Source organism: Notolepis coatsorum (assembly GCF_963971535.1).
Source record: "Notolepis coatsorum genome assembly, chromosome: 19".
NCBI lineage: Eukaryota > Metazoa > Chordata > Actinopteri > Aulopiformes > Paralepididae > Notolepis > Notolepis coatsorum.
This window is the reverse complement of record NC_140183.1, coordinates 36,195,086-36,216,151: the sequence shown is the minus strand read 5'-3', so window position 1 is coordinate 36,216,151 and position 21,066 is coordinate 36,195,086. Positions and strand designations below refer to the sequence as shown.

Sequence of the window (21,066 nt, the reverse complement as noted above, 5' to 3'; positions counted from 1 at the left end):
AGAGCATCTCTGGACCAAGCCAAGAAATGTAACTTTTTCTGATATTTGATATTCTATACATTTTTGCTATAGTGGGCCCTCAAAGTTTGCTCAAATGTTGTAGGCAGGCTTATCTAACAAAAAACACTATATATCCTTAATGATGTGTGCTATTGCAACCACATTTGGTGAATATGTGTAGATATAATTACTGAGTGACCAACACAGATTTGGTTCCATTTAGCCAATAGCTAAATAGCACTGTAGCAGCATCATACGTTTAAATAGCCATAATGTTCCTTTCTTCCTTTGCATATCTCGAGAACCATTCATCCGATCGATTTCACACTTGGTGGGTGTATTGTTGATGGGCCCAGTATGTGCAGTGTCAAATGTGAAGTTGATTAGATGTGTGGTTCTTGACAACGGTGCAAGCAGCACTGCCAGAGACTAAGCAATCGGTCCGTTACAAACGGGCACACATTACAAATGGGCACACGTTACGCACAGGCACGCTTTTAATGCGACGCTGCAAGCAGCACTTTCGGGTGCCACGCAATCACCCAGTTCCCAATGGGCACGTGTTCCCAATGGGCACACACTCTGAACAGCCACGCTTTGAACGGGCACTGCACTAGTTTAAAAACCTCCATCAAGGCTTAGCAATTCCCCAATTTTGCTGTTACTTTTTCACTAAACAGACCCAGGCTGTAAATGTATGTTTTAAGTTCAGTATACATTTTTTACAGTATGTATATTTACAGTATGTATTTACATCTATGGGTGATGCCACCTTACATGGGTGATGCCACCTTACACTTCTAATATGTATAGCTTCAACAGATTCAGGTCTTATGAAATGAAATGCCGGGTTTAATGATCCCCTCCACTAAAACTGTTTAACATGACTTTGACTATACAAATTATAATTTGTGCAGAACTTGTCACCAGAGCACCTTTTTCACATTCTTTCCCTGGAGAGGGAGAGCTTCTCTGTAGTTCCCTGAAATCTGAGTTGCATGTGTGATGTCACTAATAGGACAAAGCTATCATATACTAATATGTGGTCATTTGACACCTTTATCTTCAGTAGACACAGAAATCTGAGTAGATATTGACATGTTTTAAAACAATATAAGCTGCCAACTTTCCTCAAATTCCTCGTTAATATCAATGGGCGCTTGTTCTCAATTTGCATATTCATTGATCCTTGCATTCTCAATGAGGGTAAAGATGTATAGTTGCTGCTATGCTGTTTTTTACTGAACAATTTGGTCTAAAACAAATTATGTTTAAGAATCAACAATGGTGATGCAACCATTAGTGTCTAGTCTGTAGTGTCTAGTATGTATTTCCAGCTCTGCCAAGTTCTGACCCAGATTCTATATGCAACATCAAACAACATTCTGATGCTCTACAAGCATCAAGCTATAGTATGCATAGGATGCAAGCAATCAATAATAACTTTTCAAATAGCTATACAGTATCAACCAAGGACTAGGGGTCTAAGCAAACCGTTATAATAGATAATAGGCCTGTTGAATGGAACTGGCTGTTTCACCTCCATTTCTGGATGTTTTTTCTCTGCTGATTCATATGTGAGAAATAGTTTAGCTTAGCTCAACTTCAATATCAAGCCTTCCTCACTCGTTACACAGTCAATCAATCAATCAATCAATCAAATTTATTTATATAGCACGTTTAAACATGACGCTTGTCAACCAAAGTGCTTCACATAGCTAAGCTAAGTACAAAGAAAAGTATAAAATAAACTGAAAAATAAAATAAAATCAACGGATAGACAAAGGAAAAACAGAACAACACGTCAACAAGTATGGCAAGAGTCAAAGTGAGTCAGGGAAGGCCATGCGATATAGGTGGGTTTTGAGTTTTGATTGAAAAGACTCGATGGAGGGGGCAGATTTAATGGACATGGGGATGCTGTTCCAGAGGTCAGGGGCTGCGACCGCAAAAGCACGTCCCCCCCTAGACTTGAAGTTAGACCTACGGGTGGTTAGGAGACCCTTATCAGCCGATCTGAGGGCCCTGACGTTGGTATAGGGGGTGAGGAGGCCTTACCATTTAGGGCTTTGTAAACCAATAAAAGGACCTTGAAGTCTATTCTAAAGCGCACCGGGAGCCAGTGGAGGGAGGCAAGTACAGGGGTGATGTGAGCTCTCTTCTCACAGTGACATGTGGAGTGTGCTGTGCGGCTGGGATTATGAGAAGAGGCTGTGTCAGTGTCACCATAGGAATGTTTGAAAATGGTTTCCCCGCTACCCGCTGGGAGACGACGTACATTGGAAGAAATAAGGGAAGAAATAATAAAGTCTCCCAGTGCTCAGGTTCTGTACGAATGTTGTGTCCCATTGTCCCAGTGTCATCATAGAAACATTCAACAATGGTTCCCCGCGTACCACAGGGGGACAACCCTAACCCTAACCCGTACCACAGGGGGACAACCCTAACCCTAACCCGTACCACAAGGGGACAACCCTAACCCGTACCACAGGGGGACAACCCTAACCCGTACCGCAGGGGGACAACCCTAACCCGTACCACAGGGGGACAAGTTGTATTGTAATTGGTAGCATTTTCTCCCAGTGCTGAATATGAGAACATGAGAACGCTGTGGCTGTGACCCATCCTCTTCTTTTCATTCATGTTGACAAATTCCATTGGAAATGATGTATATCCTGTTGCTTTGACGCTTGTAAGGCCAACCTCCTGTTAGACTCAACAAAGCATTAGCTATTTACAAAATTTCACCAACAAAATCGAATAATTTTTTTGGTAGGCCTATGGATCTTAGGATCTCATATGGCAAGTTTAATGACATAACAGCTGCGTCATCTTGTTCAAACAGACAGACAGGCAGGCAGACAGAAGGACAGATGGACAGACAGGTAAAACACAAGCTCTTTGGAGGAGGTCCCACTAAAAGGAAAGTGTCTTTATTAGGCATTTCAGCTACTATTCATAGTCATCTTTTGAAGCTGGGCATCATTCAAATCTCACATATGCTCACAAAATGCTCCAGGCTGCTCAGAGTAAAGTGATCTACTGCATCTTTTAACCACTAACCTTTAAAACGTGTTATTTGTATGTATTTCTTACCGCCCACAGCGATGACACAGCGCAGAACGCAGCCCAGGGCAGTGGTGGTGCAGTCAAACACCTCCGTCTTCCTGCCTTGCCCCGTGCGCTCCTTCCACGCCACCTACCGCTGGGAGAAGGACAACTGCATCAAGCACTACCCCTGCCTGTTCTCCGGGGACTCCTGTGTGCTGGGGCCTGCCGTAGACCTTCCCCTCAGGGAGGGTGTCTTCCGCTGCATGGCTACCGAGGATGGGTTCAAGGTGGAGGTGATCTCCTACAGGCTGGTGTATAACGGGGGGCCCTTAGCTGCCTCCCTGGCCTCCACCTTGGGGCCATCCCTCCTGCTTGCCGCAGCCACCCTCTGGCTCCTGTAACTGCAGCTAGTGCTAATGCTCACCCCTCATCCTTATTGGCTCCTTCTGACAGGAAAGGGGAGGAGCCACTGTTACCAGGTTAGGTTCGCAGAGCATTGAAATACAGAGTTCTACACTGCGACTACAATTCGCTTTCCATTTTGCCCACAGGAACTATTTCCATAAAGATTTGGAGAACAAAAAAAAACATTTAATCCATAAAATGCCTGTGAATGAATGAATGACTACGTTTTTTCTCAATGATAAAAAACCACATGCTTCCAGCTATATCAACAATGTATCAAAACTTGAACATGCATCGTAACTTGAAAATGCAGAGCATTCAAATTTAACACACAGTTGGCTAGTACGGGGTTGCTGCCTATGAATTGAAATGTCAAGATTTGTATCTAGATTCATACCACAATAAGTGCTTTGCGAACCTTGCCTCTCTGACTCAAAAGATACATATCTAATGAGTTGGGGGGAAAAAAGAAAAACAATACCAGGCCAATTCTTTTTACAATTTCTCTACTTATTTTGGATCTACTTGATTGTGCTTATTTGTGAATATTTAAATCTTTAATACTGCTCTTACATCAAAACATACATCGTGTTGAAATCCATCTGTAGCCTATAACTCATTAGAATACAAAAAAAAGGACAAAAAAAAAGAGTCTGGTATTGAGATTTAAAAAGCCTTAAACTCCTGGGACATACCCCTAAGCACAATTTTGCAGTCAAGGCAGAATACTGTGGATTCGGTTGGACTTGGTGCTATAAACATTGGGGGCAAGTCTTAACTATAATGCTGGGAGGAAGTGGCAGCTTTTTTTGTTTGACAGGAAGTAGGTGGGCGGGCGTGAAGCTCGTTCTCGAAACGTCACTGTGTCGCCGACGCCTCCCCCTCAGTCAAGGCAGTTTTTGCATATTTTGGTATCAGACATCAACATGGTATATAACACGCTATCGCATTTTCAATAAACATTCACTTTCTTCATCACTTTAAAAAGGGCAGACGAGGCTAAAATGAGTTCTGTAGACGATGTAGTCGAGTTTGCGTTTTGTAGTTTGCCGGGAGCGCGCGGGGGGTGGGGGGGTGGGGGACGGTGTGTTATTACTGTATTCCAGTGAAGTATGTTGTGTATTTTATCACTTCACCAAATGCTGAGTCTGACCATTGCTGCCTATGTATGTGACCCGTTTATCTCGCCTGTTTTGAGGTTTTATAGTGCAGTTATAACATGATAGTTACTACCCACAGACTGCTTACCAATTGCCTCTTTCCACGGGAAGATCAGTGCTAACTAAACAAAAAGAAAAGGGTTATTTTTCATACTCGTATCTATATGCTGTGAGACTATAAGGCTTGATAGATTTCAACAAGATCCTTCAGCGAAGCCGCTGCAGCCAGCCTGGAGCAGAAACCCTGGAGAACGAGACTAGGAGCGAGAGACACTTCACCCGTGTGAAGTGTCGTGTTAAAAAGAAATGCAGCCCAATTACGTCTGCCCCCGTTATACTTGCATGCTTACTAATTTTTTATTTATTATCTGAATGTAAAAAGAGAGCTGTGAATGTAGTCGGAATATGAAAGTAGAGAATGCGGTTGGAAACGGGGACATTATTCCGACCCATGTGCCAATCCTTATGAATAACGATGACTTTTTCAGCAATGAATTATGTATTGGATTAGCATGCTCCTCGAAGCTTTGGAAATTACACAAAAAAACTGCGGCGCGATAACAGCTAATTATTGGACGAACACGATGGAGCCAGCTTGTCACGCTAACAGCAAGGTGTCCGTGTCTAAATACAGAGTGCAGTGACGCTAAAATTCCACCAGGATACATTATCTGAGAGTCTCAGTTGTGAATAATACTGTTTTAGATGCAGCCTTTTTCTCTGTGGGCTGGTTGCGTTGCTGAGCTCCGGGTCTGAAGGATCTGCTTGCTGCATTGCACTGACGCGGGCTACTGACTGTGCCATAACTCAGCTGTGTTGAGCCACCTCATCCGCCTGATGCTTTTAAAAAATACATATATTTTAACTTCTTCCTTCACGTTGCTTCTGCAAAATTCCTTGGTCCCAAATTCTCATACACACCAAAACATTCAGATGACACGTGTGCAGGTATACTAGTCCCCTCACCACCACGTGTCGTGCACACACACAAACAAACAAACGTACATGCAAATATGCATATTAATACACTCATTCATTCATTCAGACATACACACTAAAACTCACCGTTTCTTACTCTTGTCACTGTACATACATGCAGGCTCTTGTGCATGACGTGCAAACACACACACACACACACACACACACAAACACACGCACACACACACACACACACAAACAGACATGCATAATACTCCCTATTTCCTCCTCTGTCACCACACACTCACACACACTTTCTCACTATAGTCATTCCCATTTTTTATTTGATGTTTTTTATTTTCGTGTGTCTTACGTACAGGTGTATGCCAAGCCCATATGGGCTTACAAGACACATAACCAATAAGTATATAATAATATACTTGACAAATTACTTGACAAATGACATATAGACCAAGATGGCCACTAAAGTTACTAAAGTAATTAGTTTCAATTACTTTATTCCTGTATCTACAGCGACTCTGTGTGTGCCAATGTGCTTTGAACAGTAAGTCTGTGTGTGAGAGCGGTAAACACAGACCACGCTAACGCGCATTAGGCAGATTAACCTATATCGCCCACTTCTGAGTGATACAGGCTCTTTTACTGCCAAGAGTAATGACATGGTGTCACAGCGTGTTGTTAAAAATGGTCAATGACCTGTAGCCACGCAGAGTTGATTGTATTTGTCCTGAGGAGTAGCACTGATTTCTAGGCGCTGACGGCCCTCAGGAATTAGGCCTTTGCCTTTACAATTTACTTAATTATCATTTTTAACGCCACAGGTTAAAGTTTCAAGTTCAAGTTTGTTTATTATTTGTCACAACAAAATACAGAATACTTTATGATGAAATGCTTGTTTCTGTATGAGCCCCTGAGAGTGTGCTACATACAGTAAAAAAAAGTATATGGAATTCAGATTTGTAAAGTTTCCAACATTGGCCATCTTCAAACCCCTGTTCAAGACCTTGCTTTGACATGGATGTGTGTTACACGGCCAAAATATCCACGTCAGATGATCTGCTCATCCTTCTCAATGTTATCAACAAGCAGTCTGATGAAGGCCCATCTCCTTCAAAGCAAGATCTTGATTTGCCTTCAGGAAAAAACATTTTGGGAAATCATGCCATCCGCTGTATATGAATCTAGACTGAATAAAGTGGGTTGTATTTTGGTGAGGTCCTAGCTCTGGGGTTTTGTGTGTCAAATAATGTACATGGTATGTGCCAAAATGCTGTGTCTTGATATATTATTGTTATGATATTATTAAAAAATTAACATGCCAAACTCTATTAAGATTTTTTAATTTATATTGGTGCCATGCCAGTCTAATACCATCTCATGACATGTATTTTTAAATAACATATCTATAGTGCAATAGATATTCATGTAACAAATACATAATGACATGTGTTTTCCCTGAACATGTGCAGTGAAAATTAATAAAGTATTCAAATGATGTATACTGACTGACCTTGTGTATTTAGTTTTTTTTGCTTACCAAAATAGTACACTTTTAATAATAATATAATATAAATGGTTTAAAAAGGCCTTAGAATATATGGGGGAAGGAACGCCCTCTATTCCGGGCTCTAAATATATAAACAGCCTTCCCGTCCAGAATGCAGCCACCAGGCTCGTGACGGGCACCAAGATGAGGGACCACATCTCCCCAGTCCTTGCATCCCTACACTGGCTCCCGGTGAAACAAAGAATACATTTCAAGATCCTCATGTTCGCTTACAAAGCCCTAAACGGTCTCGCCCTGTCAGCCAGCTCCAGATCCAACAGTCAAATCTGCCCTAAAGCCTCTTAAAGGGGCTATGTATTATAAATGTCATTTTTCAGTCTCTAGCATTGTATTATAGTAATAGGAGTTCGTATCAATGTGTTTTAGGGTCTAAATACAATATATGCGGATTGCTGAGATTCAGCCCAGCCCCTTTCCTGGTCTAGTAAATCAGGTCATATTATTTTTGAACGGCCAATACGCGTCACACAGCCGCTGGGTAGCGCACAGTGATGCGATTGGCTCTGTGGTTGGAGCTAATGCCAGCCCCCTAACGCCTGCCCCCATTCTATCGATAATACAGAGGTGCCGAGAAAACGGAGTGCGGTCACTTGCATCTTCATATCTTCCACGATGAGCAAACCCAGCAAACCCCACAGGCCTTACAGGACATGTTCTGTTCCTGGCTGTAAAGCTAGTACTACTAATACGTCTTTGCACACTTTTCCCGTGGATGCCGAACTTCGCCAGCAATGGACAAAGTTCGTTTTTGGCGACCCTCCAAGTTCTGTCGCAACGTCTCATACTCGGGTTTGTACTGCACATTTTTCCGCCAAAGACGTTGTCAATCAAGGTCTTTTTGATGCTGGGGTGACATCCTGGATTCTTCTAAAGAAAGGTGTTGTGCCAACTATTCGGGACCCAACAGAAGTAGTAAGTAGATATGTCGTTCACGTGTGTGTGTGTGGGGAACCATTGTTTGGGGGGTGAGTACAATCTAACGTTAGTGTGTGTGTGTTCGACGGGACGCGACAGAAGTACACTGTATATAACTGCTGCTCTTTATAAAGTAACGTTATAGCAAACTATTGAAGCAAGCTAGTCATAATTAAAAACTGCTCAATACAAACACAACTAGTCAGAGGTAAACAAGGTAACGTTACTTATAATAATAATAATAATAACTTTATTTGTATAGCACTTTTCATACAGAGGTTGCAGTTCAAAGTGCTTCACAACAGTAAAAAATACAGGCATAAAAAGATAGACAGGTAGAATCACAGTGTTTCACATTAGGATCTAGCATCCCAATAGGCTCTCCGCTTACAGTTTTCAGTAACACAAATAGTAAAAATAGTTTAAAATGATTCAGTTTAAAAATAGTAAAATAAAAATAAAATAAAATAAAATAAAAATTATAAAATAGAACGGACATAAAAAATACAGGCATGAGCGAGCATAGCAAGATATGGCAAGTGACAACAATGTATAAAGTTTACAGACAATCCATGCTGATTGATCTGCCATAAGCAAGTGAAAGTTTACAGACAATCCATGCTGATTGATCTGCCATAAGCAAGTGAAGATTACAGTCTGTTCTAACAAACCAAACTGCCATGTATTAAAGTTTACAGACAATCCATGCTGATTGATCTGCCATAAGCATAAGATTACAGTCTGTTCTAACAAACCAAACTGCTACAGCCAGGACACAGTTAACCTGGTTCTACTAACAGCCAGGACACAGTTAACCTGGTTCTACTACAGCCAGGACACAGTTAACCTGGTTCTACAACAGCCAGGACACAGTTAACCTGGTTCTACTACAGCCAGGACACAGTTAACCTGGTTCTACTACAGCCAGGACACAGTTAACCTGGTTCTACAACAGCCAGGACACAGTTAACCTGGTTCTACTACAGCCAGGACACAGTTAACCTGGTTCTACAATGCTACAGCCAGGACACAGTTAACCTGGTTCTACTACTACAGCCAGGACACAGTTAACCTGGTTCTACTAACAGCATAGTGTTTCACATTAGGATCTAGCATCCTAATAGGCTCTCTATTCAGTAATTAAAAAGTGCACTAACCGACGGACATACAAAAAAAGGCATGAGCGAGCATAGCAAATAATAAGAATAGTTTAAAATGATTCAGTTTAAAAATAGTCATCAGTAAGAAGTAAAAAGTGCAATAACCGACACATGAATTTGATAGGCAGTGTAAAAGAGTAGGCAGGGTAAGAATAAATACAAGTTGTGTCAGGATATCCCTGATGTTTCCTCTTGCCACTAGGTGGTAGCAGATATCTATCAGTGAAATGCCTGAGCAAAGAGATAGGTTTTAAGCTGTCTTTTAAAGATGTCTAGCGAGTTGGCTTCCCTGATGTTTTGGGGTAGTTTGTTCCATAGTTTTGGGGCATAGTTGATAAAGGCTGCATTACCGATCCTCTTTTGACTGCTTCTGGGAGCCTCTAGTAGTCCAGCAGCTGATGATCGCAGTGTTCTTGCTGGTGTGTAATTTATTAGAGTGTTGGCGATGTAGCTAGGTCCCTGTCCATTTAGAGCTTTGTATGTAAGGAGAAGGACCTTAAAGTCAATTCTAAATGTTACAGGAAGCCAGTGTAAAGTGGCTAAGACTGGACTAATGTGCTCTCTCCTTTTGGTTCTAGTTAGCAGTCGGGCTGCAGAGTTTTGGATTAGCTGAAGCCTCTCTGTGGTTTTCTTAGGGAGACCTGTGAAAAGTGCATTACAGTAGTCTAGCCGGCTAGATATGAATGCATGAATTAGCTTCTCAGCATCGTTCTGATTAATAAATGGTCGTACTTTTGCTATATTTCTGAGATGGAAGAACGATGTTTTCGTCACTTTGCTAATATGAGAATTGAAGTTCAGTTCTGAATCTATGACAACCCCAAGACTAGTGACCTCAGATTTGATCCAAGGGGTTAGTACCCCCAGGTTCTTTATTAATGTTTCTTTTTTAGTTTTGGAGCCGATAATTAGAATTTCAGTTTTGTTCTCGTTTAGTTTCAGGAAGTTCTTACTCATCCATTTATTTATTGCCAGTAAGCAGTCTGTAATGGAGCTAATCGCTGTATCATTTGGTTCAGCAGATATGTACAGTTGTGTATCATCCGCATAGCTATGGAAATCTACATTATGTTCTCTGATGATATCACCCAGCGGTAACATGTAAAGGGAGAAGAGTAAAGGACCTAAGCAACTCCCTTGTGCAACTCCATAGTAGTTGTCGTATATATCAGACATGTGATCTCCTAGTTTAACATAGAATTTCCTCCCTCTGATGTATGTTTTAAACCAGCCTAGCACATGGTCTGAGAAACCGACATGGTTTTCAAGACGATCGATTAGAATATCGTGATCGATTGTATCAAATGCTGCACTGAGATCTAACAGGATAAGGATGGAGATCTTATTCTCGTCAGAGTTTAGTCTGAGGTCATTGATTATTTTGGTGAGGGCAGTTTCAGTGCTATGATATTTTCTGAATCCTGACTGAAATTCTTCTAAGATGTTGTTTTCTTCAAGAAAGGAATTTATTTGAACTGAAACTATCTTTTCAAGTACTTTACTAATGAATGGTAGGTTGGATATTGGACGATAATTTGCCATTTCATTACTATCCAAGTTAGGTTTTTTTTAGTAATGGCTTTACAACTGCTGTTTTAAAGGCATTCGGGAAAATACCAGTCCTAAGGGAAGTGTTTATGATATCTAGCACAGGGCTTGAAACACTATTAAATACCCGTTTGAAGAAAGCTGTAGGTATAGGGTCAATGTCTGAGGTGGAGGAGTTACATTCTGAGACAGTTTTGCAGAGTACATCTAATGTGATGCATGTGAAACTTCTCATGGTTACATTGCACGGTTTGCCGCAATCAACTTTATTTCCATCATGAGTAATGCTGGCCCTGATCAAGGTTATTTTGTTGTTAAAGAATAGTGCAAGTTCTTCACACTTAACCGTTGATGACTGAGGAGGTGTAGGGGCAGTGTTGAGTAGTACATTAATAGTGGAAAAGAGGATTCTGGAGTTTCCAGCATTTTCTGTAATGATTTTAGAGAAGTAATCTTTCCTTGCTAAGCGGATGGTTTTATTATAAGCAGTTAAAGCATCTTTGTATATATCACAGCATATGGTGGTTTTTGTTTTTCTCCATTTTCGCTCCGCTGCACGACATTTCCTTTTTTCTTCGTTGACCGTATTATAGTTTAACCAGGGCGAGGCTCTAGTTTTCTTCTTTTTCGTTTTTAATGGGGCGACAGAATTTAATATAGATGACATTGCATCATTGAGATTTTCTACCATTTCATTTAGAGAGCTGTCATGATTGTGTGCAGGTTCATGTAGTCTGATAAGATCAATGAACTTTGATTCAGCTTTGTCGTTTAGGAGCCTCTTTTTAACTATGATTTCTTTTTTTGTTTTAGTAAGGGTTATTTGAGTATCAAAAAATATACAGTGATGGTCGGAGAGAGGTAATTCAGTTATTGAGATATTTGTTATGCTTAGCCCAGTTGTTGTTATAACTAAGTCTAGTGTATTCCCAAGCCGGTGAGTTGCATTTGTTATATGCTGTATTAGGTCAAAGCTATCCAGTAGATTTTTTAGTTCCATAGTTTTGGAGTCTGTTTTCTTATTAAAATGGATGTTCAGGTCTCCATTTAGGATCACCTTATCATATTACTTATAGCAAGCTATCGAAGCAAAAGCTGGCTGATCAATCAAGTAAGTAACGTTACTCGCTCTTTCGGCAAGCCATTATACTAACGGTGTAATCAACTTACCAATCGGAAACTATTTGCAAGCCTCGCTGTTTGGGGGGTGAGTACAATCTAACGTTAGTGTGTGTGTGTTCGACGGGACGCGACAGAAGTACACTGTATATAACTGCTGCTCTTTATAAAGTAACGTTATAGCAAACTATTGAAGCAAGCTAGTCATAATTAAAAACTGCTCAATACAAACACAACTAGTCAGAGGTAAACAAGGTAACGTTACTTATAGCAAGCTATCGAAGCAAAAGCTGGCTGATCGATCAAGTAAGTAACGTTACTCGCTCTTTCGGCAAGCCATTATACTAACGGTGTAATTAACTTACCAATCGGAAACTATTTGCAAGCCTCGCTGTTGCAACTCGACTTCTTCTTCTGAATCATACTGTGGGTCGCTCTCTGGATCCCAAACATAATGTACAGCCATGTTGTTTTAGTTAGTAAAATCGGTATATGTTTTGCGTGTCGAAATAAAAACCCTTCACCTGAGACCTGAGACCTGAGAGGGAAGGACGGGGAGATGGGCGGAGCTATTTGGTGGGTGGCTGTCACTCAAAGCATTCTGCTAGTATGGGTGGAGCCAAGCCAATAACGGCTTGAAATCCTAAAACAGAAAAATGCTGGTTTTGAGTACTTGATTAGAAATATAAAACAATGATTATTTTTGGAATAAACCTTACAGATGTGTTACATAGACTCACAGGAATTGTGTAAAGTTGCCCAAATAGTGCTAGGAATAGCAATGCATAGCCCCTTTAAGCGGGCCCTTTTTAGGACGATTTGCCCACCGGCACGTTGGCGACCCCTAGTGGCTTGGGTGTGCATATTTTGTAATACAATATATATATCGAATTGAAGGCTTATTTGTTGCCTGTCGATAGCGACAAAATCCATTCAGCGGTTCTCGAGTTACATGCCAGCATTTGAGGCTTGTGCAAAGTACACGGTATTGCACAAAATACCACTCCCGACTCTTGAGGCTCTAGTTCCGTCAATCCACTTTTTCTCCTCCTGCTTTTCTGTGTTTTTCTCCCATCCCAATTTAGTCATGCCAATTCCCCCCCTCCCCTTCCTGGTCGTTGCTTGCATGTGCCCCCCACTGGTCGGTCTAGGGAGGGTTGATAGATACTATCACATGTCCCCTCCGATACATGCGGAGTCAGCCAGCCACTTCTTTTCACCTGCCAGCGTGGACTCTCATTGGTGAGGTGTAATGTGTGGGATGCTCACACTACCCTCACCATCTCCCTTCCTCGCTGTGCAGGCGCCCTGACCGACCTGTAGGAGTCGCTGTTTACATGACCAGATTACCACCCACCGGCTTCCCTCCCGCTGACTCTGCCAATTGAGCCAGTATGATGGCCGGCCAAGCCGGAGGCAACGCTGACAGCCAGATTCGATACCAGTGTCTCTCGCGTTGGTGACGAGCGCTTAGTACGCTGTGCCACCCAGCCGCATCCGTCAATCCAAACTTTTGTTCACAGTTTACCGAAATCACTCCTAATCACTCATTTCTCAATGGATCTTTATGAAATTCGGACATGTACTACATACAGCTTCACGCTATGGGTCCGTATGGTTTTGTAAGCCATACCACTTTCTGGGGAAATACTACCTCTGGACTACTAACTACTACAGAAAAACGTGAGTAACAAGTTTTTCTACAACTCAAGTTCAGACCTATGTTACTCTATTTCATTAGCACTAAAAGTGAATTTTTGAATCAGAAACTTTAGAATGTCATCTTTCAAAAGAGACCAGGCTCATGCATGTGCTATAAGTATAAAGTATGTTGTTTTGGTTTGCAAAAAAAGTATGCAGTCCTCAAAAATGAAAACTAAAATTGCCACTTTTGGCGGCGCAGGATAAGAGGGATCCCACAATCAGGACTAGTGACGAAGGGAAACCGAGCTTTCGCAGTTGCAGCGCCGTAACTCTGGAACAAGCTCCCACTAAACATAAAATCTGAAAGCACTCTGACTTTTAAGGCCCACCTTTTCGCCATAAAAAAAAATCCTTGAGCTACTTTTTGTGTTGTAGTATGACAGGTGTATGATGTCCGTCTGTTCTCTGTCTGCTTGGTTGGCCCAATAGTATCTAGCTGCAGAACGACAGCCACCCACACTCTCAGGACCCACACTGTAGGGACCCTCGCTTCCATTGGCTGATTTGGGTCACGTGACCGTCCCACCCAATGGCTGAATTAGAGTATTGCACTGCGGGACCCTCGCTTCCATTGGCTGATTTGGGTCACGTGACCGTCCCACCCAATGGCTGAATTGGAGTATTGCACTGCGGGATTGATTGATTGAAAACTTTATTAACAGATTGCAGAATGGGTACATAAAACCCATAAACAATAAATAAAAATAAATAAAAAATGTTGGTCAAAGTCGACTATCCAAATCCTTAGTCGGGGACAGCCCTAGTGGGCACTGATGTCAACAACAACACTACTGAAGCTAGCACGGCACTCTGTGAGAATTCGTTTTCTACCCTCAAGAACGGCTTTACAGAACATTGCCTTAGTATCAGTGGAGGTTTCTCTATGACAACACGTGAAACACAAATTCACTCATAATTCATAATTATTATTAATTTACATATATATATATACATTTATTTTATTTATATATATATAGAAAATTTATTTTTTTAATTATTATTATTTTATATTTTTTTATTAGAAAAGTTTTCCTCTGTAAAAAAAATGTCAGTGAATTTTTTCTTTTTTTAAAATGGCCAAAATTGACAGCTCTGAGCAGGCCTGCACTGCAGTAATGACTGCAGTAATTATTCGTGAAGAAAACTTACCCTACCCTCCAATCTCCCCCAATCCCATTCAATCTGATTTGCTGCAGCTCAAATGTATCCCCTTGCCCCACTTTGCCTTTTATGTATTTTTGTATGTTTGTTTTTTGTTTTTGCTGCCATTTTGGCCAGGTCTTGCTCGAAAAAGAGATCTTTGATCTCAAGTGACTACCTGGTAAAATAAAGGTAAAATAAAATACATTTATTTTATTTATATATATATAAAAAAATTATTTTTTTAATTATTATTATTTTATATTTTTTTATTAGAAAAGTTTTCCTCTGTAAAAAAAATGTCAGTGAATTTTTTCTTTTTTTAAAATGGCCAAAATTGACAGCTCTGAGCAGGCCTGCACTGCAGTAATGACTGCAGTAATTATTCGTGAAGAAAACTTCACAGGTGTGACCCAATGTTATATAAATAATAAATAACAGCCAATCGAAATAGGCTATTAACTTCGTCTAAGCACGGTCTGTGCAGTTAAACTCTCGCCATTGAATGGAGGATTGAATGATTGACAGCCCTTGCCATCCAATACATGGAGGTTGAATATGATTGGCAGCCTTGCAAATCCAATCAGAGATTGCTGCATTGCAAAGTCAAAACGGGTCCATCTGCAGGGTAGGTTTAGCTCTGGCCAATCTCAAGTTTCTCAAGTTTCTTTATTAGTTGTCATACAGAAGTACAGAATACTTTTATACAAAATGTAACTGAAATAAGCATTTTGTATAAAAGTATTCTGTACTTCTGTATGACAACTAATAAAGAAACTTGAGAAACTTGAGATTGGCCAGAGCTAAACCTAACCTCCGACCCTGCAGATGGACCCATTTTGACTGTTTGAAAGAGCAAGTAAGTAGATTAGTTGTTGTTTAGTAGAAGTAAGCTGTACAGCTATAACAAGTAAAGTCAGGCTAAATTAAACTTTGCGCCAACATTAGGACCGAAGTAGGGATGCTCGATATTGGCTTTTTTACCGATACCGATATTCCGATATTGTCCAACTCCAATTTCCGATACCGATACCGATACCGATATCAACCGATACCGATATATGCAGGGTTTCCCCCCCAAAAAACGGAATAATTTCAGGTAACTAATAATTTCACTGGATGCATTCAAAAGGCTTTCTAAATGTAAGCATTATCTGTGCAAAATATGATCATTAAAAAAGTAAAAATGAACATTTTAAACCAACATGCATACTTTTGACAATAAATAAAATAAGAATTGGTTCTTACTTGCTTGCCTGGGTAAATAAAGGTTAAATAAATGTTAAAAAAAAAAAAAAAAAAAAAAAAATTGTTATTGTTTTTTTTTTTTTTTTTTACCGATACCGATATTTTCCGATATCACATTTTACTGCCGATATCGGCCGATAATATCGGTCGGCCGATAATATCGGACATCCCTAGACCGAAGTATAAACCAGCAACTGAGCAACATGAAGAAGTGGATCAGAAAAAACGTTGTGGATGAAAAAGTAAGTAGGCTAGTGTTTGTAAAAGCTTGTATGCTAACAGTAGCTAGCCATCTTCTTAGCCTACATCACAATGATAATCACCAAGCTAACTTACTGTACACACTGTAGGGCTGGGCAATTAATCAAAACAGAATCGCGATATTGATTCATAGACCTATGCAATCTCATTTCTAAGTTATGACTATTTTTTTTTATTAAAAAAAAGTTTTTTTTTTTATTTTATTTTTTTTTACTTTTTAAATTATTTTATCTGGGTTGAACATGATTTGTGGAACTCCCTCTGGTGTTGTGGTCGTGGTATTCACTGACCTTTGGGAAGTATTCCGACATGCACATGGGTATCTTAGTGGTGTAGTGTATCTTGTAGACCAGGCCCATTGCAAGTTGCTGTACTCTGTCGTCTACTCTCTAAGCCATCCTAGGTTGTCAAAGTGGGCAGGGGTGAGGTGGGTTTTAGGAGTAAGGTCAAGCAGTAGTCTGACCAGTTTGTTTTGTGATGTTTGTAATCTTGTTTTTAGTGCCTTTGAGGTGCTTTGGTACCATGAGGTGCAAGCATAGTCGTAGTACCCTTGAATGAGTGCTCCTGTTAGAGTCTTCAAGGTATTCTTGTTTACCAGAGAGGAGATCCGGTACAGGAATCTAGTTCGTTGGTTGACTTAGTTTTATTACATTGGATCCCATTTTGTCACAGGAATGATTAGCCTCTATAGGATGGAACCCAGGTAGGGAATTTCATCTTTCCTTTTAAGATAAGATAAGATATTCCTTTATTGATCCCCTTGGGGAAATTCAGGCATCATAGCAGCATGGGGGAAGGGGGGGGGGGTACAGGTAGTGAAAACAACACAAGCAGTGTAAACAAATAGGTCAATATAATTTACTATCTAACTAACTGAAATATATTTTCACAGTGTCACATATGGTGCAGTATGCATAAGGTAGTGTTATAATTTACTATCTAACTAACTGAAATATACATTATTCATTATTCACAGTATCACAGTATCCACATAAGGTGCAGTATGCCTAAGGTAGTGTAAGTTGTCCTCCTTGGGTTCCTATAAGTCCCAGGTCGATGTCTGGCAGCAGTTGCTGCCCACTGTTGTGGAGCCTGATGGCCACTGGTATGAAGGACTGTCCGAGGCGGTTAGTTGAGTGTCTGGGGGTTATGAGTCTGTGGCTTCCTTGTCACCTTCACCTAATATGTTTTGATCTGGTCAGGTGCGCTGTCACCTAAAATGTTTTGATCTGATCAGGTGCGCTGTCACCTAAAATGTTTTGATCTGATCAGGTGCGCTGTCACTTAATATGTTTTGATCTGGTCAGGTGGGCTGTCACCTAATATGATTTCATCTGGTCAGGTGCGCTGTCGCCTAATATGATTTCATCTGGTCAGGTGCGCTGTCACCTAATGTTAATATGTTTTCATCTGTGTCCACTGACCACTGACACACAGTGGGGGATGTTTTAAAAATATAATTTAATATATAATATAATATAATAATTTGTGCTTCACCAAAAAATTTGGTCAGCAGCCTCCACTGCTTAGTATGCTTCATCGACCAAGGCCAATTTTATTCAGTTGGCATTTGAGAAGGACTTAACAAAAAAGTTCAGGAATGAGTGGAGGGACAGTGTTTTAAGAAGATTTCACTCTGGCCCCAAACGCCGCTTGTCGCTCTACTAATGATGGTGAGTAGCTTGTGGAGGATTTTTTTTTGCTTTTTTATGCACCTTATTTTTGTCAGTTCAGTTCAGTTTGTCAGTGAATTCAGAAGTGTTGAATAAATGGAGACTTTTCAAAGATATAGAATAGAATAGAATAGAATAGAATAGAATAGAAATGTATTATCCTGAGGGAAATTTGACACTGCAAATCACTCAACATTAAACATTTAGACTGAACAAGTCACGAATAAGAATAACAAAACAAATGGCCTAAGAATAGAATAAAATGAAATAGAATAAAAATAGAATAAAAGATACAGTAAATAAATACAGTAAAAAATATACTGAAGTCTATAGTAGGTGTAATATTGCACAGTGCTATTTAAAAAGTAAGAGTCCAGGAAGATGGTAACTGTCACTCTGTGCTCAGTGATGCAGTGAGGCACAGTGATGCATTGTATAGTCTGATGGCTGTCGGAATGAAGGACTTCCTGTGCCGTTCAGTGCTGCATTTAGGTAGTGTGAGCCTATGGGCGGGCCATACTTTTTTTTTTTTGGAAAATCAATCGAGTGGGGTGTCTAAAATATGTGTTTTTTTGTGGGGAATTCAAATATGGGATTATTTTTCTAATCGGATAACTCCTACCTACATTGTTTTGGATTTCAAAATGGCCGATTTGACAATTTTTCACCCCTTGGCCATACATGGATGCCAACATGAATCTGAAGGAAATCCTAACATGCAAGGTGTCTAAATGATGTGTTTCTTAATGGGGAATTCAAATATGAGGTAATTTTTGGGATAGGATAAATATAACCTGCATAATTTTGGATTTCAAAATGGCTGATTTTACCATTTGAACCCATTGGTATTGTATTACAAAATTGCAAAGATAAAAAATATATGGGAAATCATTTATAATGACAAAGCCATCAAATTTATTAACAAGTGAACTGTATATAACTGGATACAACTCCAAAGATCAATAATAATAATACTAACAATAATAAATTGTATTTGTAATGCACACAAACACCTAAGTGCTAAATCTCGATCTCCTGACTTCTTGAACTTTGCCAGGTTCCAATATCTTGATTGGACTCATTCTTGGATGGCAAGATCTCCTACTGTACTGCTTTAGCCACCAACCTACAAACACAAACTTAAAGTCAACGTCAGCCATAAATAGGTGAGCTCTTTCCAGAACTACTCAGCAGAAACCTCTGTAACCATTTAAACAAACGTCTCAATGTATTGAGAAAATCCATGGGGCTCCATCAATCCTCTATCTTCTTAAATTTGATCAGGTTGCACAAGTCCTGCTTGGATTCATTCTTGGACATCAGCCTCCTGCTGGTCTCCTGAGCCCTGATCCCTCCATCCCTTTTTTCTTGTGAAAAGTACTTAGCAGAGGCCTCAGTCACCATTTTAACAACCCTCTCGATGCTTTGTGTGTGGCAAGGCCAGTCGAGAACCTCCATGGGGGTGTTGATTAAGTTCTTCACCTCGGAGGTGCTTAGGGAGCAGGTGAGAGGTGGCTCTGACAAATCTTCTGACCAGCTGATTAAGCCACCAATGCTGGAAGCGTCACTATTGATGTGAGGTGTTCTTCTGATCCTGACACAGGAGTCTCCCAGCTGAGTGTCTGGATCCCCCTCTCCCCTGATGGCCAGGATTCTCTCCACCCCCTCAATTCTCTCTTTTTGATCCTCAGAGCACAGCAGTGTTTGGAGGATGGCTTCACTGTGGGCATACCAAGCAGATCTTCTCACAGTTGGCATCACAACATCCAGCACCTCCTTCCTCCAAGACTTGAGGCAGTCCAGCTGAAACAGGATGTGCCTAGGCCCTTCGATCCAGGAGTGCTTGACCTTCATGTTGAACCAACATGGATAATACACTCCAATGATGAATTCCACAATGCATTGTAGATTATTCAGGTTCTTTCTTTTAAGTTGATGCTTTGACACCCAGAGCCTGAGGAGTCTGTTTGCTGTGGTGAGCCAGCGGCTGTGGTTTACCGGTCCAATCTCCAGCAGAGCCAGCCTTGCAGAAAGCACTCCATCCCTGATTGCACAGACCAGCTTATAGCCATAGTGTTGATCAGTTGAGAGATCTTGAATGATCTTCTCAGGCAGCTTGATCAGCGGAGGGCCAAGAAAGATCCTGGTGAAGTTAGGATTGATCTCAAAGTCTGTAACAGAATCAAGGAGCTGTCCTATTGGCCCAGACAATTTGTTGTCTGACAGAGTAGCCCCATCAACTTCAACAATGAGACGGCGCAGTGGAAGTTCACCAGTGTGCAGGTTGCACACCAACCAGACCAGCTTTCTCCCCAGGTGCAGCTCCAGCTTCCGCATTACACCTGCCTTCACTCCAGTGTTGACATTGGTCGAGTCTCCTCCAATGGCCCACAAGGTCTTATCAGAACCTCTCTCTTTCAGCCAGGCAAACAGGACCTTAGCAATCTTCTCTGCATGGGACTCCTCTTTAGTTGCTTTCTCTGGTGTAAAGTGGAACAGATAGTTGCTGCCAGGCTCACTAGCAACACTATAGTGTTCTTCCTTGATCTTTGCAGGAAAAGATTGGTCACTGCCCTCAGCTTCCATCATCACATTGGTCATGTCAATCCGCCCATCAAAGAGGATACAGGAGATCCCCCCCTCCTCCCTGCACTTCTCCTCAAACTCTTCCCCCAGCTCTTGCATCAACTTTTCTTGTGCTCTCTTAACCTTGTTCTTATCAATCACTTTACTTGTGTCATCTTCTAAGATGAGTCCTGCATCAATCAGAGCTGCAGTTGCTATAGCTGCAGTTGGCCTTAGACCTATGCCATACCTTACACTAGCAAGGGCGATGTTTGGAATCTCATCATAATTTTTCCGTAGCTTTGCTGAAGCTGCAGGGTCAGTTTCAGGAATGAGCTCAACTTCAGGGACTGTACGGAAGCTCTCAACATCCTTCCTGGCAACCTTGTCTGCTGCTGCAAAGCTTTCTTCTTTGCCCCTTCTCCTTTTCTCTGCCTTCTTTTCCATCCCCTGCCTTTCCAATGTTTTAAGAAGATAGAGGATTGATGGAGCCCCATGGATTTTCTCAATACATTGAGACGTTTGTTAAAATGGTTACAGAGGTTTCTGCTGAGTAGTTCTGGAAAGAGCTCACCTATTTATGGCTGACATTGACTTTAAGTTTGTGTTTG

The 21,066-nt window shown here is 40.9% G+C and overlaps 1 protein-coding gene across 1 annotated transcript in view; it reads left to right on the top strand.

Moving 5' to 3' along the window:
- The window catches only part of LOC311246324 (semaphorin-7A), a 49,236-nt gene extending 45,740 nt beyond the window's left edge, over window positions 1–3,496 (top strand). Inside the window, exon 12 of the mRNA XM_084336476.1 lies at window positions 3,106–3,496. Within this exon, the coding sequence (XP_084192602.1) occupies window positions 3,106–3,452 (347 nt within the window). The 3' untranslated portion in view covers window positions 3,453–3,496. The remainder of the gene's footprint in view (window positions 1–3,105) is intronic.
- Window positions 3,497–21,066: the final 17,570 nt, after the last annotated feature.